Raw genomic sequence first — 26966 nt, 5'->3', positions numbered from 1 at the left:
CTCTCTCTCTCTCTCTCTCTCTCCCCCTCTCTCTCTCTCTCTCTCTCTCTCTCCCCCTCTCTCTCTCTCTCTCTCTCTCTCTCCCCCTCTCTCTCCTCCCAATTGCGTTCATGCACTGGGAAGAGAAATGCAGAGGGAGGGCATGCCACAGAGTATGGGAAAAAAAAGGATTCAAATGAAAGACAGCTACCAAAATACAACAGGCTGATCGCTTTAACCTTAACTGTTGGGACGGATCAGCGTTAAGAAATAAATTACTTTCCAGCAGTCACTTCAGGGTCACAGGAAGTGACTGAACGTAGGCTGGTTCTTACTGCTCAGAAATGACCAGCATGCCAGTGAGAGAAGGGGTTTTGCTTTTCTTCTGCTTGATGTTTTCTTAGAAGCTGAAGACTGGTTGAGGCCTTTTTTAAAGCAAAAAAAAGACTGGAATGTTAAATTATTTAGTCTTGTGATCAGGGTACACACTGTCTATAACAAGGAAAATGTTGACACACAGATATAGGTGCTTGCATGCACACCTTCATTGACTGAAAATAAGGTGATTGTACTTAGTTCAAACCATGGAGTAGTCACTGTTTTGTATGAAAATTGGCCTCGGAACTTGGAAATTCTGCATTAATGCTTATTTATAACAAGTGACATCAATAAACAAACCATGCGGGAGGGGGAGCAAACTTTCTTTTTGGAAACTCTGTTCTGCAAAATAAAACATTGAGGGATTGTTGGGCTTTGTAACTTTTTTAAAAATGTTTTTTTTTTCTCCTCTCTTGTTGACAGGTGCCAATATGGTTGGCAAGGCTTGTATTGTGATAAATGCATTCCTCACCCAGGATGTGTCCATGGAACATGCATTGGACCATGGCAGTGTCTCTGTGAAACTAACTGGGGTGGGCAGCTGTGCAACAAAGGTACACTACTGAGTTGCTAATGATCCAAAGTACAAATGGGAGAATTTGGATTTGGTGTGAAGTGTGTGACTATTAGATTTTAAAGAAAACAAAAAATTGCTGGCAATCCCAGCGGGTCAGGCAGCATCTGTGGATGGTGTCTGACCCACTGTGATCTCCAGCATTTTTTTTTTTTGTTTTCAGTATAGACTCCGGCATCTGTAGTAATTTGCTCCAACTATTAAATTGCAGACGAGTAAAGTTTGCTTTCATACCCCGATGATCTTTCCTGGGGTGCAGGAACTTGATTTCCAAAACGTCGAGCAACATTGGATTAAAGAACAGGCCATTGTTAAACAAAATCCTCCGTTGGCAGAGGACTTAGCAACGAAGGATAAAAGGTTAATGATTGGAGTACCGACTAGTCTGCACCCCCAAATCAATGTGTCCTCTTTGGTTGCTACCTGATCTGTTTCTTTCAAAGTTTTTTTTTCTCTGAATGCTTGTTTTTTTTTTGTAAATGTAAACTGGTAGGTTTCTAGTGAAACTGTGTCCCTGGTGCATTTCAGATTTAAATTACTGTGGAACACACCAACCTTGTCTGAATGATGGAACGTGCAGCAACACCGGTCCTGACAAATACCATTGTACTTGCTCTGATGGTTATTCTGGACAAAACTGTGAAATAGGTGAGTGCAGAGGTGAACTTTCTGCATGCAAGCAGACCTTTCGGCCCGTCTGGCCCATGCTAGTATTGATATGCCTTGTGAGCCTCTTCACACCCATTCCACCGGTCTTTCTATTCTTTGTCTACCCCTTCAAATGTTGATTTTTGCGTTCCCTCATGTATCTGCACGCTACCCATTTCAACTGTACATTAAATGATGGTATCGCGCTTTCCGTCTTGCTCTTTTGTAATAGTTAGCACCCTTCTGTGAGAGTCAGGATGGCTGGATCATGTTACAGGAGTGTAGACATCGAGGTTCACTGAATTGTTACAGCTCAGCTAGAGGCCATTCAGTCCATCATACCTCTATCGGCAGATAAGCTTCATTACACGATGCCAGTCTCCTGCTTTGTTCTTGTTCCTGTTCCCTGACGCAAAATTTCTATCCAAATAATCGAACGCCCTCTTGAATGTCCCGTATAGTCCAGAAAACCTCTGAAAGACATTTGCATTTAGGTAGCATCTTTTGCAACCGCTGAACATCTTGGAAGTCACAGAGATGTACACCACAGAAACGGACCCTTCGGTCCAACTTGTCCATGCCGACCAGATATCCTGAATTAATCTCGTCTCATTTGGCCCGTATCCCTTTAAACCCTTCCTATTCATGTACCCATCCAGATGCCTTTTTAAATGCTGTAATTGTACCAGCCTCCACCACTTCCTCTGGCAGCTCATTCCAAACACGCACCTCCCTCTGCAGGAAAAGATTTAAAGGGCAGGTCCCTTTAAATCTGTCCTCCTGTCACCTTAAATCTATGTCCTCAAGTTTTGGACTCCCCTACACTGGGGGAAAAGACTAGATGGGCTGAATGGCCTGCTTCCACCCTGCAGGGGTTCTATCTGTCATTGAGCTAGAACAGAAGTTCATACATGACATTATTCAGTTGTGTGGGAGCCTATGTTTCTTGGCTGAAGCCGCATATTAGTCAGTTTGCCACTCAGTCATCTCTTGAAGTGTAAATTGTGGTGGTGGTCTTGAAATTTGGCATTCTTTCATTTGTCCTGATGGGCGCAAAATGAAAAACTGTTTCTCTCCTGACAATGTTCAACTTTTTTGACTAATTGACCATTTGTGGAAAAAACTGGACAAAATAATGCAACTGCTCAGAAAAATCCCCCCCAGCCCCGTTTAGATTCATTTGATTGTCATACATAACCCTGCCTTTCCATAATAAATGTTTTCTTAAGATGTCACGTTTAGTGTAGAACATACATCTTCTGAACAAGAAAATTGCCACATGGCTGACTTGTAGCAAAGGGAATTTGTTCTGATTAGCTATCTATCTGCCCCTCTTTACAGTATATTGTTTTTGTTACTGGCCTATTACCAATTTGTTGTAGGTCTGCAAATACTTGCAGGGATGAAATCTTTTGGCCTTCCTTGCGGTATTTGGTTTGTAAGGAAGTTCCAGTCCAAAGATCGACTGGTTTGATCAAGGCACTAGCAGAGCTCGCTACTTTTTTTTTGTTGTTTTTAACTGTCTATTAAAACATGTTCTGTTGCTTGACTTCTCAAGCAAGTAGTTAAAACTGCATTCCTGCAGTTTGCTGTGGGTCCAGGCAGCAGTAGTCACAGTGCATTGATCAGCTCAGCTTGGATGCAAGACTGTGTTTTTCTTGCCTCTGAAATCATGGACAGCTAATGGGAACAGATTCGGGGAATCCTCAAGACATGACCGCCCTTGAGAAAGGAGGAGGAGAGTTTGGGGAGTAAATGATCAGAATGGGTTGGGATTGCAAGGATTTGCTTATGGGTGTTGTCTTTGCTCTCCAGCTGAACATGCCTGTATCTCTGACCCCTGTCATCATGGGGGAAGCTGTTCTGAAACTGCCGTGGGGTTTGAATGCCTCTGTGCTCCTGGTTGGACAGGCCCAACTTGCAACGTCGGTGAGTATCTCGATTCTCTGTGTGAAAGGTGAGGTGGGACCGCACCCGGGGGACGGCAACAGACTGTCGCAGACCATTGCTCCAACAGTGTGTGTTAATGGCCATTGTCTTTTCCCTTGGATGGGGAGTTTCAAGACTAGGGGGCACGTTTTTAAGCTAAGAGGAGACTGACACAAAAAGGCCATGGAGGGGGGAGGTGGTTGGGGGGGGGGGGGGGCGGGGCAAATGTTTTTCAGAGGGTGGTTTGCATGTGGAACGAACTCACTAAGGAAGTGGTGGATGTGGGCACAGTTGCAATGTTTAAAAGACATTTGGATAAGTACATGGATAGGAAAGGTTTGGAGGGAGCTGGGCCAGGAGCAGGCAGGTGGGACTAGTTTAGTTTGGGGTTATGGTCAGCATGGACTGGTTGGACTGAAGGATCTGTTTCCATGCTGTATGACTCTTATGTACTAGCATCACAGACCAGTGTTGGGAAGGTAATCAGACTGGGCACGTTCAATGTCAGTACAGTTTGTAGAGATGCTTTCTGAGGTTCACTTAATTCTTTTTGCCATTTTGAACAGATATCAATGACTGTGCTCCGAACCCTTGTGCCCATGGTGGCACATGCCAGGATTTGGTCGATGGCTTCAAATGTGTTTGCCCGCAACAATGGACTGGCAAAACGTGCCAGCTAGGTAATTCTATCTGACATAGTTGTGGGGTTTTTCAGGTGGTGAGCTGGCAGTAAAACACCATCAGCCAGTGCAGTTTCTCCCCTTTAACGCCCCTTCCAGAGTCCTGCTCATGAGCCTTGTTGTTAGCACATCGTACTCTTAACAAAAGGCATTGGGGGGAGCAGGATTGGGGTAGCATGGTGGCTCAGCAGTTAGTGCTGCTGTCTCAGCACCAGGGACCCAGGTTTGATCCCACCCTCTGTGCAAACTCCACACAGGCACCCTGTGTCTGTGTGGGTTTCCTCCCACAGTCCAAAGATGTGCAGGTTAGATGGATTCGCCATGGGAAATGCAGGATTGCAGGGATAGGGTAGGTGGTTTGGGTCTGCTTGGGATGCTCTTCGGGTCAGTGCGGCCTCGATGGGCTGAATGGCTGTAGGATTGTGTGGATAGTACATATGGCAGGAATAGAGCAAAGTTTGCTCTTGGAGAAAGACGCCACACCTTTGTCAATCTTTTCAGCTCTCGCTCTCGCTCTCTCGAGCCAAGCCACCTTGCAGACTGATGTTTAGACATGGAGATGATCTCTCGAAGCATTCTCTCTGCAGCCCCATAATCTGTCTGACTACAGCAGGGAGCAATCAGTCTCTCACTAGACAATGGAAATGCTTGATTAACTCTTTTATTTCTCTGTTTAATCCTGCTTTTCTTGCTGTTAGTGGTAGCTAGGCATGTATCAGTGACTACACTGCATCTCGCCTTTTTAGACAGGTGAATTTCTTAGATTAGATTACTTAGTGTGGAAACAGGCCCTTCGGCCGAACAAGTCCACACCGACCCTCCGAAGAGCAACCCATCCAGACCCATTCCCCTACGTTTCCCCCTTCACCTAACACTACAGACAATTTAGCGTGGCAATTCACCTAACCTGCACATCTTTGGACTGTGGGAGGAAACCAGAGCACCCGGAGGAAACCCACGCAGACACGGGGAGAATGTGCACAGTCAGTTGCCTGAGCGGGAATTGAACCTCGGTCTCTGGCATTGAGGCAGCAGTGCTAACCACTGTGCCACCGTGTCACCCTCTACCACCGTGCTGCCCACCGTGTCTTCCTATTGGTCTTCCTTCAGGATCTGATTGCAAGTTCCTGTCGCAATGGTCATCGGCTTTCAGAGAGCCGAAGCAGAGTCTTCGCTCACTTTAGAGTTGCCTTCTGTCCTTTCTGAATGTCTGAGGACTTGACTGATAGCGTGACAACAAACGTGGAATCGGGGAACCAGACGTTGGCCATTTGGCCCTCCCCCCAAACCTAGTCTGTCATTTAGCAAATCATGACTGATCTGACTGTAACCAAAATTCCCACCAACCCCCCCCCCCCTTCCCGGTTTTAACCTTTTACCTAGCAAGACTCTTTCCACAAAAGGCTGGAAAAGCTCAGCAGATCTGGCAGCATCTGTGGAGAGAAATCAGAGTTAACACCCTTCTGGGGAAGGGTCACTCGACCTGAAATGTTAACTCTTGATTTCTCTCCACAGATGCTGTCAGACCTGCTGAGCTTTTCCAGCAATTTCAGGGGTTTTTGTTTGATTTCCAGCATCTGCAGTTATTACCCTTTTTTTTATTTTAAGAATGTTTCCACCTCTGTCTTAAAATTCCATGACTTCCACTGCTTTTTTGGGAAGGGTGTTCCTAAAGGACACTGCAACAATAAATGTTTTTGCCTCCCTTTTGTCTAAGATGGGTGACCCTTTAATCCTCAATACTCCCAGATCAGGAAGTACCCGTCTGTCCGATCCAGAATCTGCTGCTTATCTAAACTCCAACAGATGCAAGCCTGACCTGCCTTTACTCCCAAGACCTCTTAGCTATTTGCCGTAAACTCAGCTAAGCTTGAATTAAGGATCCTGAACTTTCACCCTGTGATCACTGACCATGAAACCCATCAGAGCTGAGATATAACATCCTCAGACACTCGCTCTTTAGGTGAAGACAATTATTTAAACTCTACACAGGATGAGTGTGTCACTGATTAGGCCAGCACCTATCGCCCATGTCTAATTGCCCAGTGTTCATGATAAAGGGCTTGTGCCTGAAATGATGATTCTCTTGTTTGGACGCTGCCCGACTTGTGCTTTCCCAGCACCCACACTCGACTTGAATTGCCCAGAGGGCAGTTCAGAGTCAGCTATGTTGCTATGTGTCTGGAGTCACACGTAGGTCAGACAGAATCTGGTCAGCAAGTTTTCTTCCCTAAAGGAAGGTGATCCAGATGTTTTTATGATATTCGACTATAGTTGACTTCAGGCCAGCTTTTAATTCCAGATTTTTTTGTTTGGAGTTCTGTTTTCACCTGTCGGGATGAGGTTTGATTCAGAGCTCCTTGTATTTTAACCCAGGATTATTAGACAAGTGGCATTAACTACACTCGGCGAAAGTGGGTACTGCAAATGCTGGAGATTAGAGCCAAGAGTGTGGTGCTGGAAAAGCACAGCTGGTCAGGCAGCATCTGAGGAGCAGGAGAATCGAAGTTTCGGTTAACCATGCTGCCTCCCCATAAATAGCTTTCGCCCGTCAGGAGCAATTATATCCCTGCAATGTCGTCTCTTGCTTTTAAAACAAAAACTATTCTCTCTCCCAGATGCCAATGAATGTGAGGGAAAGCCTTGTGTCAATGCCAACTCCTGTCGCAACCTGATTGGTGACTACTACTGTGATTGCATGCCTGGATGGAGTGGGAAAAATTGTGATTTGGGTATGTAATTGTGTGGGGATTGGACATTTGATGCTGGTAAAGCTCAGAGCTACTTTCAGAATGAATGGTACAGAGTGCCATCTGTGGGCAGGCTCCTAAGAAAGGAGTTGAAGTACCAGAATAGATTTTTTTTAATTTAAAAAAATAAATTACGGGGTTTGGGCATCTCTGGCTAGGCCAGCTTTTATTGCCCGTTCCTAATTGCCCAGAAGGCAACTATGAACCAACCACATTGCTCTAGGTCTAGAGTCTCATGTAGGCCAGACCAGGTAAGGATGGCAGTTACCTTCCCTGAAGGGCAATAGTGAACCAGATAGGTTTTTTTTGTGACAATTGGCAACAGATTCAGGATCACATTAGACTCCAGATTTTTAAAAATTGACCTCCGATTCCCATCTGCTGTGGTGGGATTTGAACCTAGGTCCCTGGAACATTACCTGCCTCTAGATTAACAATGCCACGACAATATCACTAGGCTGTTGCCTGCTTGATCCATTTTATCCGTCATTGAACCGTAATGCAGTTCACTTGCTGATGACTCAAGCCACCTAAAAGTGAAATCTTTAACTGTTTCTCAAGGCTGGCTTGAGTTGGGTCGAATGCAGTCAGACTATCTGAATGTGCATGCATTATCACGCTGGAAATGCAGACGTGCCTGAGACGCTTTTAACTCTTTCTTTCCGTTTTGTTTACAGATGTTAATGATTGCCACGGGCAGTGTCAAAACGGGGGAACCTGCAAGGTATGTCTTTGCTCTTTTTCTTTTTGCAAAAATTATTTTTAAAACAGATTTATTCTCTGAACTTTTTCCAACTAGTGGAGGCTGGAAGGATGTGTCCCCTTGTGGGAGTCTAGAACAAGCGCAGTATCTTAAAAGTAAGAACTAGGAGTAAGCCGTCTGCCCCGTTGAGCCTGCTCTGCCATTCAGTCAGATCATGGGCTGATCTTTTCATGGACACAGCTCCACTTACCTGCACTCTCACCATAACCCTTAATTCCTTTACTGTTCAAAAATCTATCTTTGCCTTAAAAATATTCAACAAGATAGCTTTGACTGCTGGCTATGCCCTCCAGTTATAGTGGGGGACTCACCCCAAGTCTCCCAGGAGAAATCTGTGTGGAATTCTGCAAGGCAGGAAAATTGAGGCCAGACCATAATCAGATCAGCTGTGATCATATTAAATGGTGGCAGTGTTGCTGTTTATGTCCAACATCTTAAATAGGTGGCACAGTGGTTAGCACTGCTGCCTTACAGCGCCAGCAGACCTGGGTTCAATTCCCGCCTCAGGCAACTGTCTGTGTGGAGTTTGTACCTTCTCCCTGTGTCTGCGTGGGTTTCCTCCCACAATCCAAAGATGTGCAGGTCAGGTGAATTGGCCATGCTAAAATGCTCGTAGTGTTTGGTGCATTAGTGAGAGATAAATGTAGGGTTGGGGAATGGGTCTGGGTGGGTTATGCTTCGGCGGGTTGGTGTGGACTTGTTGGGACGAAGGGCCTGTTTCCACACTAAGTAATCTAAAGAAAAGACGCAAGTTGAATTTATTTTAAAAGAGCCCCTTTTGGATTAAGTTTTGTGCAAAATGCAATCTGCATATAATTGCAGCCTAAAGAACTGTGATTGAAATCTAATTCCATTCAATAGAGAAATGTTTTGCACCACCTTCGTGTCCTATCAGCCAATCAAATGCAACTGATGTAACCTGGCTTGTTCTTCCTCTGGGCGAGTTGCTCAGGGACAATGTGTATCTAACACAGACTAAGTACGGTGAGAATAACCTCGAGCAAAGGATTACAGTCTGTGGATATTTAGACAATTTAGTACTGAGATGAAACATTTCTTGTGGTGAACCTTTGAAAATCTCAAGGCCAAGTCACTGAATATATTTGAGAAGACAGTGGATTTTGAGACACTAAAGCTGTTGAGGAGCATGGGTTAAGAGCAAGAGTATGGCATTGAGGTACACGTTCAGCCCTGATTGTATTGAATAGTGGGGCAGACTCAATGCGCTGAATGGATTATATCTACTCCAGTTTAGTGTTCAATTAATTTCCGCTCCCTCATAAAAGCGGAGCAGACTCGATGGGCTGAATGGCCTGATTTCTGCTCTGTCTCATGTACCAAGGTACAGACGTGTATGCACCTGACCTGATTCTCTTGCTTTTCAGGATTTAGTTAATGGTTACCGCTGTAGCTGCCTGCCTGGTTTTACTGGCGACGACTGTGAGAAGGACATCGATGAATGTGAAAGTAGCCCATGTCTCAATGGGGGTCACTGCCAGGATGAGGTCAATGGATTTCAATGTCTGTGCCCTGCAGGGTTCTCAGGAAACCTGTGCCAGGTAAGGTTCAGGTGTGAGTGAGTAACTGGGCTACCCCATACTATCTGTTTCACCTTGCCATGTCACCTTCAGGCCTCCTGTAGTTTGGCCAGTGGTTTTGAATGGTAATTTGGAAGCAATGTCCTTTTTTAAATTTCTTTCCTGTCACAAACAAAGTAACCTTTGTGAATGTTGCTTGACAAGGTGGGGTTTACAGTAGAGTCATTGTCATATTCATATAGCACAGAAGCAGACCCTTCGTAACAGGCCAATTGGCCCATCAAGTCCTCACCGACCCTCAGAGTATGCCATTTATACCCATTTCGCTCTGACTAATGCACCTAACACTACGGGCAATTTAGCATGGCCAATTCACCTGACCTTCACATCTTTGGTGCTGTGGGAGGAAACTGGAGCACCCGGAGGAAACCCACGCAGACACGGGGAGAATGTGCAAACTCCACACAGACAGTCGCCCGAGCATGGAAACGAACCCGGGTCCCTGGTGCTGCAAGGCAGCAGTGCTAACCGCTGAGCCACCGTGCTGCCCATGTAAGGCATTTGGATGGGTCCATGAATAGGAAGGATAGAGAGAGAATGGGCCAAATGCTGGCAAATGGGACTGGATCAGTTTAGGATATCTGGTCGGCATGGTCAAATTGGATCAAAAGGTCTGCATGTCTCGATTCTAAGGTGGCTCAGCCCTACCTTCTGAGAGGCTTTGTGATGGGTAATACACTGTGGCCTTGCCAGTAAAACTTGGTATGTCCTATGGAGAACTGAACAGTGTTCTCCAAAAAGACTTCACCTGCTGTAAAGTGCTTCAGAAAAACTCTTGTTCAGTCAATATGGCAAAGTTTAGCCCATCATGCTAATTCTTGAATAATCCAACAGTCATATTTCCCTTTTGCTCCCTGTAGCCCCTGCAAGTTTATTTGCAAGTGCCCATTGGATTTACAGTAAATCCTCTATCTGCAAGATCACGAATTGCAAATTTGTCTATCCGCAACAAAAAAAAGTAACAATGAATTTCAACATCTGTGGGCACAACCCTCTCATCAAATCTTAATCTATTTTCACTGAGCTCCACACTTGAATTTCATCAGGTGCTCCGGAGGAGGATACAGAAGAATTACTGGATGAACTCTGGCACCAGCGTTATAGCAACACAAGTCTCTTTTTATTTTTGAGACCAATTTTGTTGTTTTGTTCGTTCTAATCTTGACCTGACTTTGTGCAGGTGTTCCACCTGATTTGCATTTTACAAGAATCCTAAGTGTGAGGCATCCTCTGTTTTTTTCAGGGTGGGGTTGACTATGAAGAACAAACAGGGTAATCCTGTTGTCTCCAAATCTGGTGCATGTTTGCAGCAACATAATTCACTTTCATGGCGAGGATCTCTGGTTGTGTTTTCTTTTCTCTTTCCCTTCCCCCTTCAGTCCCGGGGTCATTAAGGTTAATTGTGGTTCCCAAGCTGCGTCTCATTCACCCTGCTCTGAGATTGCACCAGACTGGGACTTTGTGGGTCTGTGACACTGTTTTATTTTGTTGTTTCCATCAGGAAAATCACAGGACTGACCTTTTTTAAACTGCCGCAGCCCCTTGTTTTGGAAAGTTGGGATGTAGCTTTTGCTTCTGTGAAACCATGTCAAGATCTAGAAGCTAGTGTACATGGGATACGGGTTCACTGGAAGGTGGGCTGAGATTAAACACTCTCTCGCTGTGGATTTTAGGTCTATGAAGGTTTCAAGTGTTTATGCACTGTTGACGTCTATCCCTGTTAGGTTAGAACACAACTCCAAAATTGTTTTCCTTTTATGTTTTACAGCTGGACATTGATTACTGTGAACCAAACCCATGTCAGAACAGAGCTCAATGCTTCAATCTGGCCAACGATTACTTCTGCAGCTGTCCTGATGATTATGAAGGGAAAAATTGTTCCCATTTGAAAGACCACTGCCGTACGACTCCCTGTGAAGGTACACTGCTACTTCAGGCAGCTTTCTCTTATTCCGAGCCATTGGACGGTGGGGGGGAGCGGTAATAAATCGGCGAGAGTTGTCCCAGCTCTGAGACGGCATTGATACTCCTGACTTAGTGCTTGCCTTTTTCTGACTAAGTTTATTGGGTGCCCCTTTTGGCAGACATTGAGGTTATCATCTGAGATCTGGCAAAGTGAAACGCATATTTTTCGATGTTTGCCCAACATCTCTGGAATCTTGAGTCCCTGCATTGAGAGAGGGCATGATTTTCAGAGCAGACTCTGGATTAACCATTAACCACCTCTGTGTGTGTGTGTGTGTGTGTGTGTGTGTGTGTTCCATCTAATAATTCCATGATTTTTGCATTTTGTTCTATGTGGACGGAGTGTTAGGTCAGACCCACCACAGAGTATGATAGCAATTCTCCAGCTTGGTTCTTCTATGTTTTAACACTTTGTTACAAGAAGATCTACGTAACTCAAGTGTTTCTACTTAAAAAGTAATTGCTGTCATATACAAGTGAGGCTGTGTGTTTTGGCCGTACAGAAATCATTGTGGCTCCCCTCTCGGTTTACCCAGCAACAAAACAAAAATCCCCATTTGATGGCCAGCTTCCAAAAGTTGGGGTCGCTCTCTATTTTTAAAAAATGAAAGAAATTCCACAGAGTATCTTGATTATCGGTAGCTGTCCATGCATCTGGGCATCCTACTGTGTGATGGTTTGCATACAGGATCATTGACATGGGTCTGAGAATTCCGTTTAAGGAAGTATTTTGCTTCCTGTTGTTTTTCAGTTATTGACAGCTGCACCGTTGGCATAGCGTCCAACAGTACGCCTGCAGGGATTCGCTACATCTCCTCGAATGTCTGTGGGCCTCATGGGAAATGCGAGAGTCAGGCAGGCGGAAAATTCACTTGTGACTGCAAGGAGGGGTTCACAGGCACTTACTGCCATGAAAGTAAGATTGATTGACCTAGTTTTTCTCCCCCCTCTCTTTTTCTCCCCCCCCCCCCAATCATTCTGCTTGCTTGCATCCCCTTTTTCCCTTCCCTCTCTCCCTTTTGTTCTTGCATGCTATTTCCCTTCTCTTCCCACTACCCCTCACCCTTTTGATCTCGTTCGGTGTCTCTCTCCCCTCACTAGCTCCAGTTCCTCCTGTAAGTGTTGAGCTGTGAAAGTCAGAGCTGATCTTAACAGTAGATGAGCAGAACCTCTCCAGTCTGAGCCTTGGACTGTGCTGTAGGTTAGACATATTTCCTTGACTAGCAAGGCTTTTATTTTCCCTTATGACCCTGTGGCATCTGTGAATAATCAGCCAGTTGTCCCTGATCTCGACACGGAATTCACTTGTGGCTAGACCACACTTATTGAGTGCAATTTTAAAACTTGCGATCAATTTTCTGTCTTTACTTTGTTTGAAGCAGAAGTCTTTTGTTTCAATATGAGACTGAAACGTTTGACGTATTTAATAGCCTTTATCTGTACTCTATTTTCTTGGATGGGGTTGCATTCCTAAATCGGGAACCTGTTGCTGGTTTTGTGTTGCAGGTCAGGATGTTAGTTTGAGAGTTTTATGCATCACTGAAGAATGGCAAGAGTTGAAACACAAATTTTACTTTTTGTCTTCTTCCTAAGCACCACCTTTTCTCATTGCAGATATTAATGACTGTGAGAGCAATCCTTGTAAAAATGGTGGGACCTGCATTGATGGAGTCAACATCTATCAGTGTATATGCCGTGAAGGATGGGAAGGTGTACTTTGCCAGATCAGTAAGTCATTCTAATCCTCCTGTTTTTGCAGCACCATCAAATCTTCAGAGTAAGATGTAGAATTTGTTTTCAGCAATTTGTTTAGATTAGATTTCCTACAGTGTAGAAACAGGCCCTTCAGCCCAACCAGTCCACCACGACTCTGAGGAGTAACCCACCCAGACCCACTTCCCTCTGACTAATGCACCTAACGCTATGGGCAATTTAGCATGGCCACTTCACCTGACCTGCATATCTTTGGACGGAAACCCACGCAGACACTAGGAGAATGTGCAAACTCCACACAGACAGTTGCCAGAGGCTGTAATCGAACCTGGGACCCTGGTGCTGTGAGACAGCAGTGCTAACCACTGAGCCACTGTGCTGCCGTGATTTGTCCACTTTGTGATTTTATTGTGAAGGCTGGAAGTTTTAGTGAAGCTTTGTGAGTAGATTTTGACATGCCAAACAAGTATCATAACAAGAACCTGCACTCATCATAATGACTGACAGTAAAAAACATCCCAGAAGGGTATTGGCAAACAGGATGGGGACACCAAGCTCTTCAGGCTGATAGGAAAGGTGACCTGGAGTTTGGTTGAAGACTGGGTGGGGGAGATATTTGAGGTTGGAGCGTGGGCAGCCGAAGGCAAAACACTGGAGCGTGTGGTAGAATTGGCAGGTGGTGTAACTTCACTGGACTAGTAATGTAGAATCCAGTGCTAATGTGCGAACATGAGATTGAGTCTCACCATAGGGCAGATGTTGATATTGAATCCAATAAAGATCTGGAAAATTGGCCTAATAGTAAACTGTTTCTTTAAAAAAAAAACATGGTTCATTTAGGGAAGGAAATTTACCATCCTTACTTGGTCTGATGTACGTCTGACCTGCAGCAACGTGGTTGACTCTTCAATGGGTGGCATGAATTTTCTATAGTTGTGTTCAGATCTTCTGAATGAATAATAACAGGTTGCTGGAGGAGGTTAGGGAGATGGTGTGTGTGTGTGTGTGTGAAGATGGACTTCCTCATAATGGAATCTCCGTCAGAAGGTGCAATCTGATATCTATGCTAACTTGGGCTCTGCACTTTGTTTTGCAGATATTAATGACTGCAGCATAAACCCCTGCCAGAATGGAGGCAAATGCCAAGATCTGGTGAATGACTTCTACTGTGAATGCAAGAATGATTGGAAAGGCAAGACATGTCACTCTCGTAAGTATTCTTTGCTTTTTTTTCCCCCACTTTGATTTGTATTTCATGTTATGCACGCAGGTGAATGCAGTACCATACCTGCTCCAAACAGTGGTTAAACTTGTGTGTTGCAGGGGATAGCCAATGTGATGAAGCCACGTGTAATAATGGCGGGACTTGTTACGATGAAGGGGATACATTTAAGTGTATGTGCCCTCTTGGTTGGGAAGGTGCCACATGCAACATAGGTACGTCATTGTACCTTCATCAATTGTCTTCACATTACTTTCTCTGTGCTTTTGGCCAAAAACTGCAAACTTTTTTAAATCTCTCCTCTTGTCCTGTAGCAAGAAACAGTAGCTGTTTGCCAAATCCTTGTCAGCATGGTGGAACTTGTGTGGTCAGTGGAGATAGCTTCACGTGCGTCTGCAAGGAGGGTTGGGAAGGATTCACGTGTTCACAGAGTGAGTACAATATCCTATAGCAGCAGAAAAGTTAGCAAGCTGTGCTTGCTCCTCCTCTGAATTTTGCGCATTGCTTTTTCTCAGTTTGCCAAAACTGTGCATAAAACTTCCTGCACTCCCAAGTAATCCAATGCAGACAAATGACCAACTGGTGCATAGGCAATTAAGACAGCCTGAAGTCATCCAAGGGGGGGGTAATGAAAGACAACACTGGCCTTAGTATCTAGAATACAAGGGCAAGCCGTCCTGTTTCAATGTTCCAACCACAGCTGGAGTTACTATGAGCAGGTTCTGAGCACAGTATCTCAGCAAGAGTGTGTTCCCCTGAGAAGGGGTATGGTGTAGATTTACCCGAGTGATACCTGAACGCTGAGGGTTAAGTTATGAGGAGCGATTACTTCATTTCCTGGAATTTAGACTGTTACAGAGCAATTTGGTGAAAGTTTTTAAGGGAAAACTGAAGTAGATGATTCCCTATTTCCAGAGAAAATGGTTTGTATTAGAGTCTAGTCTGAAAAATCTTTCAGGACTGAATATTAGATAACCAATGTTCAGGCAAAGTAGTAGAAATTTGGAACGCACTTCCACAATTGGTAATGGTCAGATCGGTGTTTAGTATTGAATGATGGATTGGTCCCATATCCCTTTATCAGATGTAGTTAGGTTACAGAACCTACCCTTATCTCTCTCTCTGGTAGAGTGGGTTTGAGAGAGACAGTGAATGGTCTACTCTTCCTGCAGCTGTAATTGGCTGTCACAGTATCCAAGAGGCTAATGTTCCTAGAAATAGAGTTAAATAAAGCCCATGCAAAAGAAAATTGGAAGTGTTGAGTGGTATGAAGATGTGCAGTAGATACAAACTAAACTTGTTCATTTTGGCCCACGTACTGTACCATCGGTCTGAGTGCCAATTACTACCAACAAAACACAACCCTTTGTGGCAAGGTGTGGAATCTGGCTGCTTTAGGGTTTTTGTTTTATTGCGAATGAAGATGCGAGAAAAGATTTTCTGACACTTCTCACAAGCTTTCCCTCCCTATTATTTCTCTTTCTAGTCTTGATTTGATGTTAAAAACATTTAGATAAGTACATGAATAGGAAAGGTTTGGAGGGATATGGACCAGGAGCAGGCAGGTGGGACTAGTTTAGTTTGGGATCATGGACGACATGGACTGGATGGACCGAAGGGTCTGTCTCTGTACTGTATGAGACTGACCTCCCCCTGTGTTTAATGCCTCCGCTTAAGGGGGTAACTCACTCGCTTACCCTCTTTGCTCTGGATTTGGTTTCCCTCACCGCGCTGTTATCAGAAAACTCTCCATGCATGGAAATTTGAAAGGTTAGACATGCGCAGGCGGCAAGTCTCGTTAACGACTGTTGGGTTCCTTACTCTGTCATGTTCTGGCCCAGTGTCTCGAATCTAATTTCGCCGTTGTGTTTATGTTCTCTTCTGGGCATTTGTTGTTTTTCTGTAAGCAAGCAAAACAAGCATTTTAACTGTGACTCTGCTCGATCTAATAGCAGTCCCGTTTTACTGCCCAGCTGTAGACCCACGCCTGGGAGAAACACAAATTACATAACTGAACGCAGATGTGATCTTGTTCCCAACATTGGCTGATCAGCAAAATGTCTGCTTCCACTCATTTCTTCCTGTTAGTTACTTTACAAGGACTGCCTCCCTATGTGCACATCTGTCAAGATGTATTTAGCAAAGACCATGGTGAAAGGCTGTTACTCTTCTGAATGGATTCCAGGCTATTTGACAAACAGTAAATGACTTCCTACACTTTAATCATTGGCCTGTTAACAAGTAACCACCTTAGGGCGCGAGTACATTGGAAATTTAATGTTTCACAGAAGTCTCAGCGACTTATCATTAAAACCTTAATTTGTCGTCTCTCTTTTCTCCACCCCTCCCCCCCCCCCCCCCCCCCCCCCCACCAGACACAAATGACTGCAGTCCTCACCCATGGTAAGCCAGATTTTTTAATTTTATTTTTAAGAAATTGTAGATATTTGACTTTGTTTGATTACGGTGTCACCATGTTAATGTTAATATTATAATTTTAAGTTACAACAGTGGCACGTGTGTGGATGGTGAGAACTGGTATCGATGTGAATGTGCCCCTGGCTTTGCTGGACCAGATTGTCGGATAAGTGAGTATTAAAATATGGCATTGCTGCTTCACATTTAAGGCTTTTCTTTTGTTGCAATCCTTAATTGCATTAGCCAGGAGCTGTCCTTAATGAGCAGTACATCAGAGCAGTTGCAGAAGGAGCTTAATTTGAACCTGTATTTCCAACACGTTTTCATAAGGAGCCACTCAGTTATTGTAAAGCACTTGGTTACCTGCCAGCTCTAAGTCAGTCATTCAAGAAGGCAAGATACATCTAGTCTTACACTGTTGCCTCTAGGAACGTACTAAAACTCCATTTAACTTGATAAAGATTAAAATTGGTTGACATTTTCAAATGTATAATTCAGTATATTCTGTTTAAATCCTTTTTTCATAAATTGCTCACTCTGTCAGCTAAGTCTCTTGAATTGATAATTGGGAGATGGTGTAGACATGGGGCACGTGGATTCTGAGTGCTTTGGATAAATTTGCCTAAGATTCTGGCTAGAAGGTTGAGATTCATGGAGCAAGATTGTAGTAGTTTGGATAAGAAATTGGTTTAGTGAGAGGGAAAAGTTGATAAAGGGTGGGTGGAAGGTGTTTGGAATGGTTGGAAGTGATTTGGATTGCTAGCTCATTTGCCAGTGCTCTAAAAGCAAGTTTGTTAAATTGAGACATGGGTTAAAGGGGAGTGAGCAGACAAGTGACAAACAATTGTGTGGATCAGGAGGATGTTATCTGTTAACTGTTTATTGAGACTGTTCCAGCAAGTACATTCTGTAACCAATGTTTACTTAACCAAAACCCAGCCCTGAATTACTTGCATGATCCTCTGACATTCTAACGATTATAATTAGAGCTCTCTCGGCCCTGCTTTCTCTCAGTGCATCGGTTCCTGTTTGGAAACTGGAGTGCTGCTGCTGAGCACTTTTTTTGCCAGTTACTGTGAGTGTGTGCAGGGAATATTTTGAATTTGCTTTTCATGCTCTATTCTGGTTCGGTTAATATTGTGTGACAGGGCTGCTGGGAAGTGGTGACATCAAAACGAACAATTCATCAAAATGTTTTCATTCCTCCTTGGAGCTTCTGCCATAAGACACAGGAGTAGAGTTAGGCCATTGAGCCCATCAAGTCTGCTCTATCGCATTCAATGGCTGACTAATTTGTCCTCAACTTCATTTTCCTGCTTTATTTGCCCCCTTGATTCCCTCACAGATTAAAGTCCTGTCAATCTCAGCTGTGAATATACTTCATGACCCAGCCCTCTGGTAAAGAATTCTAGACTCCCAAGCCTTCAAAAGAAATTCCTCCTCACCCTTATTCTATGTCCTCCGGTCCGAGACACATTCACAAGTGGAAACGATACCTTCACATCTACCGTGTCAAGTGCTCTAAGAAGCTTGTGTGTTACAGTAGGGTTTCCTCACATTCCTCTAATCTCCAATGAGTGCAGGCAACACCTACTCAACGTCTCTACACAGTCGCTCCATACTTGGAATCAAACTAGTGAACCTCCTCTGGACTGTATGCAATACTGGTGTATCTTCCCTTCAGTAAAGGGACTGAAACTGTTCTTAGTATTCCAGCTGGAGTTTGACTAATGCCTTCTATAACTTTAGTAAAACATCCTGATTTTTGTTCTCCATTCCCTTTGCAATAAATGCAAGCGTGCTATTTACTTTCCCTATTACCCACCGAACTTGGATGCTAGCTTTTTGTGATTCATGCACGGGGACTCCCAAACCCCTCTGAGCTCTTGCTTTCTGCAGTCGTTCTCCATTCGAATAAAAATCAGCCCCATTCTTCATCCTGCCCATGTGCGCAACCTCACATTTTTCCTCAGTTCATCTACAAAGTTTTTGCCTACTTGTTTAACCTGTGTTTTTGAAATCAAACAAATCCTACACTGTAGTTGTGCAATGATTTGATCCTGTAGATCAGGAGAACTAGGTGTTAATTTAGAACCCAGAAATTACATGTTTAAATTTTAGCTCCTGTAGAAATGATTCCTATTTATTATCTGTCTAACTGCCCCCCACCCTGTTTGTTTACTGTTTGGTACAGGCTCAATTGTGATGCCCACTGCAGTTGATCTGCCTTCACCTGCTTATTACTGAAAGCCATCCAGAAATTGTGCTGCTGAATGACCAGTTGACAGTTACACTACCTTTGGGAATCTGAATAGTTAGTGTAGGAGGAGGCCATTTGGCCCGTCATGTGGGGCAAACTGTTCTGAAGTCAATATTGCTTGTAAAACTGGCTAATTTCAGTTTGTTCTGTGTTGTTTTTTTTAGAAGAAAAATCTGCCATGTTGCAGCCTGAGTCAGATATTTGTACTGAAAAACCATTTTAAACTCTTCTTTTGATGCAAGGGCACAACTTTTTTGTCCGTGTGGGTGAATTTCAAAAGTTATCTCTTGCTGACATCAGTTTGATCTCCTTTTTAAAGTGAGAGATTCTGACGTAAATTCAGCTTAGTGTGTGACGGCTGCAGCATAACGGCGTTTTATGTACCTTTGTCTCATAGTGAAATAATTGCTTTTACAGACATTAATGAGTGCCAGTCTTCACCCTGTGCGTATGGGGCTACATGTGTGGATGAAATTAATGGCTATCGCTGTATCTGCCCTCCAGGTCGAAGTGGCATAAGATGTCAAGAAGGTAATACCCATCTTCACATCTTGGATTTCAATCTACTGGATCTGTCCCTTACATATAGAAGATTAATGGGTGATCTGATTTAAGTGCTTAAGTTGATTAAAGGATTTGAAGGGGTGGAGAGAGAAACTAACCTGGAATAAGGTTACTGAGGAAATGAGGGCAGCTCAGTGTATACACTGCTGCTTCTCCGCACCAGGTCCGATTGTGCGCACTTCACACAGACAATCTCCCCGTGCCTGTGTGCGTTTCCTCTCAGTCCAATGTGTGCTGTTTTAGGTGGATTGACCAGGCTAAATTGCCCCGTAGTGTCCAGGGAAGTGCAGGCGAGCTAGATTAGCCGTGGGGAAATGGCCAAACACGATTAGGAATCTATAGTTATTGAGAAGCTGGCAGTCAGTGGAGGAGAGGCTTTTTTTTTATTGTTACCAGGTCAGGATATGGAGGGTCAGATCTAGGTGGGATTGAGGTATGAATCAAAGGGTTCAGAAAAGATTTACAAAGATGTTGCCAGGGTTGGAGGGTTTGAGCTATAGGGAGAGGCTGAACAGGCTGGGGCTGTTTTCCCTGGAGTGTCGGAGGCTGAGGGGTGACCTCAAGTTTATAAACTCATGAGGGGCATGGATAGGGTAAATAGGCGAGGTCTTTTCCCTGGGGTGGGGGAGTCCAGAACTAGAGGGAACAGTTTAGGGTGAGAGGGAAAAGATATAAAAGGGACGTCAGAGACAACTTTTTCAAGCAGAGTGTGGTGTGCGTGTATGGAATGAACTGCCAGAGGATGTGGTGGAGGCTGGTACAATTACAACATCTAAAAGACATCTGGATGGGTACATGAATAGGAAGGGTTTAGAGGGATATGGGCCAAGTGCTGGCAAATGGGACTAGATTAATTTAGGGTATCCGGTCAGCATAGATGAGTTGGATCCAAGGGCCTGTTTCCATGCTCTTTGACTCTGAGTCAGACACAATAGGAGGAACAACTGTCCGTACAAACACTCCAATCTGCTTCGCCTTCCCATACAATCAAGACCACCTGCCTCAAATCCACTTTCCCACTCGCCCTTCATCCCACAGTCTCTATGCTTGATAGAATGTGCTGGTGGGGCTGAATGGCATACCGCTGACCCAGAGCCTGACATTCTTTATAATGCTATAGTATCCAGTTAGTGAGATCAGTTGCATTTAGTGAAAAAGGGTTTTAGTGTATTATTTTTGTGCATGTTAGAATTTTAACTGTTTTTTTTAGATTAGATTACTTAGATTAGATTACTTACAGTGTGGAAACAGGCCCTTCGGCCCAACAAGTCCACACCGACCCGCCGAAGCGCAACCCACCCATACCCCTACATTTACCTCTTACCTAACACTACGGGCAATTTAGCATGGCCAATTCACCTGACCTGCACATCTTTGGACTGTGGGAGGAAACCGGAGCACCCGGAGGAAACCCACGCAGACACGGGGAGAACGTGCAAACTCCACACAGTCAGTCGCCTGAGGTGGGAATTGAACCCGGGTCTCTGGCGCTGTGAGGCAGCAGTGCTAACCACTGTGCCACCGTGCCGCCCCAAATTTTTGTTCTTAGCTGCTGTGGCATGGAAGGTGGAGGAATAGAAGGTCCGAATTCTACTTTGCAAATTTTCTGTGCATTTCTTAAGTTTTTTTTTGTTTGTTTGGCTGTGGATCATGTTGTGTAATTTTAATGTTCATCTTACCCAGTTACAGGGAGAGCTTGCATTCTGAAAGATAGCGTTGTGTCACATGGAGCTAAGTGGGAAGAGGACTGCAATGGATGTCATTGTCATAACGGCAGAGTTACGTGCACAAAGGTACAGTCAATGCACCCAAGCAACCAAACCTGTGAAACTGAAGTTATTTCCTCCGAACGCAAATCCATGTTGCTGAGGCTTTCCATTTCGCACTCATCAGGACATGCACACAAGATCAAATTTCAAAATCTCAACAATGTGGGCGGCGCGGTGGCTCAGTGGTTAGCACTGCTGCGCCTCAGCGTCAGGGACCCAGGTTTGATTCCAGCCTTGGGCGACTGTGCAAGCTCCACACAGACCTTCTCCGTGTCTGCGTGGGGTTCCTCTGGGTGCTCTGGTTTCCTCCCACAGCCACGTACAGCTCAGGTGAATTGGCCATTCTAAACTGCCCAAAGTGTTAGGTTCATTCGTCAGAGGGAATTGGGGCTGGGTGGGTTACTCTTCGGAGGGTCGGTGTGGACTTGTTGGGCTGAAGGGCCTGTTTCCACACTGTCTGGAATCCAATCTATATGACAGAGAAGGGTGCTAGAAAATAAGGTGGTGGAAGAGAGCCAAGGTTTGAGACAGTAATTTTTGATTTGACAGGTCTTTCATGTACTGCTTGTGTTGTTAAACATTGGTTGCAGTTTAACAGTTGTGATATGGGTGTAACTTCATAAAATGGAAAGCTGGCTTGTAAGTGTCTCAGTCAAGTCAGCCATTCAGAAATAAATCAAGGTTGATGTTGGAGAATAAAATTAGTGATGGTTGCAGCATGTATGGATCTTAAAGCTCGTGGCAATGGATTTAAAGATTAATCTGAGAGCTAAGCTCTAGAGTATAAGTTGTGTGAACCATTAGCTATAGTACACAGCAAGTTGCAAATGGCTTGACTGCGATTTTGTCTGTTTATAGAGACTGTAATTTCAAACATCTTATTAAATTGCATATTTGCCTTTCTGCCTGCTTTTGATCTTAAAGTGTCACTTGATTGCCCCTCTATCAGGGGGATATGAAAACACGGTTGAGTAATCTGTCATTGTCAGTGCCTGGTTTTGCTCAGACCCCATCTCCCTGCCTAACCTCAGTCAGCTTATTTCAGATAAGTATTTGTCTCTGGGGAATTGTAGTTGGATGATTTCTCAAGAAATTTGCATGCTTCAGTAGAGAACTCCAACTGGGAACAGAATAATATAGAATGTCAAAGGGCACCCAGAACAGGGGAATGGGCAGACAAGTGGCACATGAAGGTTTCGTAGAGGGGTACAAAGTGACTTAGAGTAAGAAGAATATAGAGAAACAATAAACTAAGTGCATAGTTTGAGAAGGGGTACAGGAGTTGAAGGACTTGGGTGTACCTCTGCCTACACTGAAGGTAGTTGGGCAAGTTGAGTAGAGTTAATAACACCTGCAGCAAGCAAACTTTTTTATTCAGGGATATTGGGTATGAAAGAATGCAAGTTAGAAACATGAAATTCTGACAGGCTGAGACAGCGTAGATGCAGAAAAAGTACTCCTGATGACCAGGGGAGTCCAGAACCAGGGATCACAGTCTAAGGATGCAGGAAGTGCCATTTAGGATTGAGATGAGAAATGTCTTCACCCAGAGAGCATGTGGAATTCCGTCCCAAAGTGGTTGATGCCAAAACATTGATTATTTTCAAGGACTTAGAATGTTTAGGATTAAAGGGACCAAAGGGTGTAAGTGGGAATAGTTGGATGATCAGCGATGACCCTATTGAATGGCAGAGCAGGCTCAAAGGGCGGAATGGCCTTCTCCTGTTTTCTACGTTTCTATGGCCTCAAATGGAGTAGTGTGTGTCCAGTTCTGGGCACCTCACTTCAGGAAGGGTATGAAGCTAGCAATAAAAGTGCAGAAAAGATTCATGATGCTTGTTCCAGAGATGAGGAAAATCAGTTACTTGGATGAATGATAAGTTGGACTGTGTCCTTTTGGAGAAAATTGACAGAAGACTCAACAAGTATATAAAATCAGGAGGCACCTGGATAGAGAGAAACCCTTTCCATTCGCAAAAGGATCAAGAATCTAAGCAGATCTAAGGCATTTGACAAAGGAAGCAATGATGACATCAGGAAAAAAGTTTCCTGATTAGGATCTGAAACACCCTGCCTGAACAGGGGGAGAGAGAATTTACAGGGCTGAGAGGATAAAGCAAGGCAGTTGACACTAGATTATTTGGTCCTTGAGAGAGAGAACAGATATGATGGGTTGAGTGGCCTATAAATGATTGATTTTGTGAAGTGGTGAGCTATTCTGTTTTTTTTTTAAACAATGAATACAGAATCATTGTAGCCACTGGTGCGGTTTTTTTCATAAGTGAGTGTTTAGGAATCCTATTTCATTACTATAGGAGCAAGCTTGTAGTCAAGTAGGTAATGGTTTGGATCACTTTCTGTCTTGCAGATGTGGTGTGGGCCTAAACTTTGCAGGATTCATGGGAAAGGCCGGGGCACTTGCCCTGCATGGCAAACCTGTCTCCCTATCCAGGAAGACCACTGCTTTGTTCCTCCGTGCGCAGGCTCGGGCGAATGCTCATCCACCCGGCTGCCAATGAAGACCAAGTGCCAGCCCAACACTGATTACCTGGACAGTACCTGCGCCAAAATAACACTCGCCATCAACAAAGAGATGCTCCAACCGGTAAGTCGATGCTTATAAAGTGAATTGGTGCAAATCGCTCCCTGTGTTGAGCTGCTGCCCTTGAATGCGACTGAGTGTGGCTTGCTGGGCCATTTGACGGAAGTTCAGAATCAGTCATGTTGCTATGGGTTTGGAGTCACAAAGGCCAGACTAGGGTAAGGAAGGTAGATTCTTGGCCCAAAGGAACCAGTTGGATTTCTAAGGCCATTCCAGTAGTTCAGTTCAGCACGATCGTTTATAACTCTCGTGAAATTCCACATTTGTTTTTTTTTGATAAACTCCCTGGCTGCCAAGGTAGAATTTGTACTTTGTCACCAGGTTATTACTGCAGGTTTCTGAATTTCTCATCCCTGAACAGAACCACTCTGTTCCCATGACTTAGAGAGAGAGAGAGAAAACTCCTGAAGTGATGTTAGTGTTTTTGTCATAACTCAGGAGCAGGTGAAGGCCTTTCAGCCCCTCCGCCTATTCTGCTATTTATTCCATGCGATCACAGATCATCCATAACCTAAACTCCATTTTCTTTACAGCAAGAAACCGATCAAACTCAAACATCTGATCTAACCTGGCATCTGTGGCTTCCTCTGGGATGGGTTTTTGATCTGTTTTTGTCACTCTGATTAAGTTTCCAAACTTCTGTCCTGGATATCCTGGATATGATTTTTAACATCACGCCCCAGTGTCCCTCATCACTTACCCTGTCAATTCCATTGAAACCCCAAACGCACATTTGTTCAGAGAACGTTATGGTCAGAGTGGAAGAATTTGTAGAGTTCCAGTTTTGAAAACGAGGGACCTTAAATTTTCTTCAGAGGGTCCCATACTCCTGTCTAATTAATCATTCCACTGCATAAAATTATGTACTGCATGTCAAGAGATCAATAATGCTGATTGGAGTAAGCTGCTTAGTCATCCAGCACGGGAACAGACTCTTCGGTCCCACCAGTTCATACCGACCATAATCCCAAACTAAACTAGTCCCACCTGCCTGCTCCCGGCCCATATCCCTCCAAACCTTTCCTATTCATGTCCTTATCCTAATGTCTTTTAAACATTGTAACTGTATCCACATCCACCACTTTCTCAGGAAGTTTGTTCTACATTTGAACTACCCTCAAAAGAATTTGCCCCCACATCTCTTTTAAATTGCTCTCCTCTAACCTTAAAAATATGCCCCCAAACTTAAAAATCTCCCCAACCGAGGGAAAAGACACCTACCATTAACCCTATTTATACCCCTTATTATTTTGTTAATCCTTATAAGGTCACCTCAAATCCTGCTCCAGTGCAAAATGTCCAAGCCTATCCAGCCTCTTTATAACTCAAATCCAGGTGGTGTCCAGGCAAATCTCTTCTGAACCCTCTCCAGCTTAATGATCTCCTTCCTATAACTGGGTGATGAGAACTGGACATGGTTTTGAAGCCTTACTCATTTATTAGAGCAGGGAGTGTTTTGAAATTGCTATAAGATAATTTAACAGCAGTACATATTCGTTACTGTTCTGCATTGCCCTATGTCCATTTCAGCTACATCAAAAATCGGCCTGGAATTCTCTCACAGTCTGACTTTTTGTTTTGTTTAGGGTGTTACCATTGAACAAATTTGCGTGGAACTGAGGCGCCTGCAGGTTTTGCGTAACCTCTCGGTGGAATATTCACTCTATCTTGTTTGTGAGCAAACCCACTCTGCAGCAAATGAAATTAATGTGGCAGTAGTAAGTGTCAGCCTACGTTTTTGAAGTTTCAAACAAACTTGGTGTCAATAAGGTCAGGGTGGCAAACGGTTTTTTTTTAAATTAAAATCCTGAGCTTGCAAAGCTGCACTTCAGTTCTTGGATATGATTTGGCAAATGTGCAGCCCTAGCTGAACGATCCAGAGTGTGCTCATGGTTACGCTAACGACCGACTTAAGAAAAGTCGAGTTTGCAAGAAGTGGTTCATTATGTTCACGAGAAACTGCATGTATTTGTGTGCGGGGTTCAGTCCTGTGCAAACAGGAATATCTTCAAACCCTTTTTCAATTTGGAACTGCCTGAGAGTTTGGAACTTCTGTTGTTTTCCTCATGTCTCAGCCAAATTTTACATCCGATTAGTCAGCGCCTGTTTTCCCCTGTAGTATACATTGTTGTGATCATTTAAAACTTGGTATTCTTGTGTTTGTCCTGATGCGGGTAAAATGTAAAATTTAGGCAACTGTCTCTCTTTAAAGGGACATAAACATTTTTTCTAAACTCCCTTATTTCTCTCCCCCCCCCCCCCCCACTGTAGTCAGTGGAAAATTCGCTCCAGGAACCTAATCTGATCAAAGATATAACGGAGAAAATCACAGACGTCGTCAGTAAACGTGATGGGAACAATACAATTCTTGCGGCGATCACTGAGGTTCGAGTCCAAACCTTGCATGAACCCCTCAAACCAGGTAAGCTTCACAGCAGTTGGGAACTTGGGGGAGGGGGATGTCAATTCGAAAGTGACCATCCAAATGCTTAAATGTACAGAGTTTCTGACATGAGCCCTTTTTTTTTTGGTGGTCACTCGGCTCACATGGCTGGAATGCTGTGCAGTGAAGCCAACAGCATGGGTTCAATTCCTGCACTGGCTGATGTTACCACAAAGGGTACTCCTTCTCAACACTTCCCCTCACCTGAAACATGATGGTCACCATCCGTCTTCTCCCTGTGAGAGAGCAGCTCTATGGGTCTGGTAGCACTGTGCCTCTTTCAGACAGTGTTTCAGATTCCCAACACCCTCCAGCTAAAAATATTTTTCTCAACTTAGCCTTCCATTTTAAATCTTATGTCCATTCAGCTGATGGAAGAAGTGCCTTCCTATCTATGCCCCTCAATCTTGTTCACCTCGGCCCATCAACGCTTCAATCTTTGCTGCTCCAAGGAAAACTATCCAATCTTTCCTCGTAGTTCAGACCCTCCAGCCCAGGTGTTCCATGACTTTAGATCGGAGTGGTGCTGGAAAAGCACAGATCAGGCAGCACCCAAGGAGCAGGAAAATCGGCGTTTTGGGCAAAAGCCCTTCATCAGGAATAGAAGCGGGGAGCCTCCAGGGTGGAGACATAAATGGGAGGGTGGGGCTGGGGAGAAGGTAGTATAGAGTACAATAGGTGAATGGGGGGTGGGGATGGAGGTGATAGGTC

At 44.2% G+C, this 26966-nt stretch overlaps 1 protein-coding gene across 3 annotated transcripts in view; it reads left to right on the top strand.

Moving 5' to 3' along the window:
- jag1b (jagged canonical Notch ligand 1b) overlaps positions 1–26709 on the top strand; it is a 57118-nt gene extending 30409 nt beyond the window's left edge. For 2 of the 3 annotated variants that reach the window (XM_043696621.1, XM_043696620.1), the window contains exons 7-26: positions 781–911; positions 1460–1579; positions 3395–3508; positions 4075–4188; positions 6807–6920; positions 7616–7662; positions 9087–9260; positions 11068–11218; positions 12016–12180; positions 12879–12992; positions 14074–14187; positions 14301–14414; positions 14514–14630; positions 16575–16602; positions 16702–16787; positions 19295–19408; positions 21125–21234; positions 23579–23815; positions 25399–25530; positions 26084–26708. In XM_043696621.1, the coding sequence (XP_043552556.1) occupies positions 781–911; positions 1460–1579; positions 3395–3508; positions 4075–4188; positions 6807–6920; positions 7616–7662; positions 9087–9260; positions 11068–11218; positions 12016–12180; positions 12879–12992; positions 14074–14187; positions 14301–14414; positions 14514–14630; positions 16575–16602; positions 16702–16787; positions 19295–19408; positions 21125–21234; positions 23579–23815; positions 25399–25530; positions 26084–26305 (2518 nt within the window). In that variant the 3' untranslated portion in view covers positions 26306–26708. Of the gene's footprint in view, positions 1–780; positions 912–1459; positions 1580–3394; positions 3509–4074; positions 4189–6806; positions 6921–7615; positions 7663–9086; positions 9261–11067; positions 11219–12015; positions 12181–12878; positions 12993–14073; positions 14188–14300; positions 14415–14513; positions 14631–16574; positions 16603–16701; positions 16788–19294; positions 19409–21124; positions 21235–23578; positions 23816–25398; positions 25531–26083 lie in introns of all 3 variants that reach the window. The other variant, XM_043696622.1, reaches the window with a different exon arrangement.
- The last annotated feature ends 257 nt before the right edge of the window (positions 26710–26966 follow it).

The sequence above is a fragment of the Chiloscyllium plagiosum genome, chromosome 9 (assembly GCF_004010195.1).
Source record: "Chiloscyllium plagiosum isolate BGI_BamShark_2017 chromosome 9, ASM401019v2, whole genome shotgun sequence".
NCBI lineage: Eukaryota > Metazoa > Chordata > Chondrichthyes > Orectolobiformes > Hemiscylliidae > Chiloscyllium > Chiloscyllium plagiosum.
This window is presented reverse-complemented; position numbering and strand designations above follow the sequence as displayed.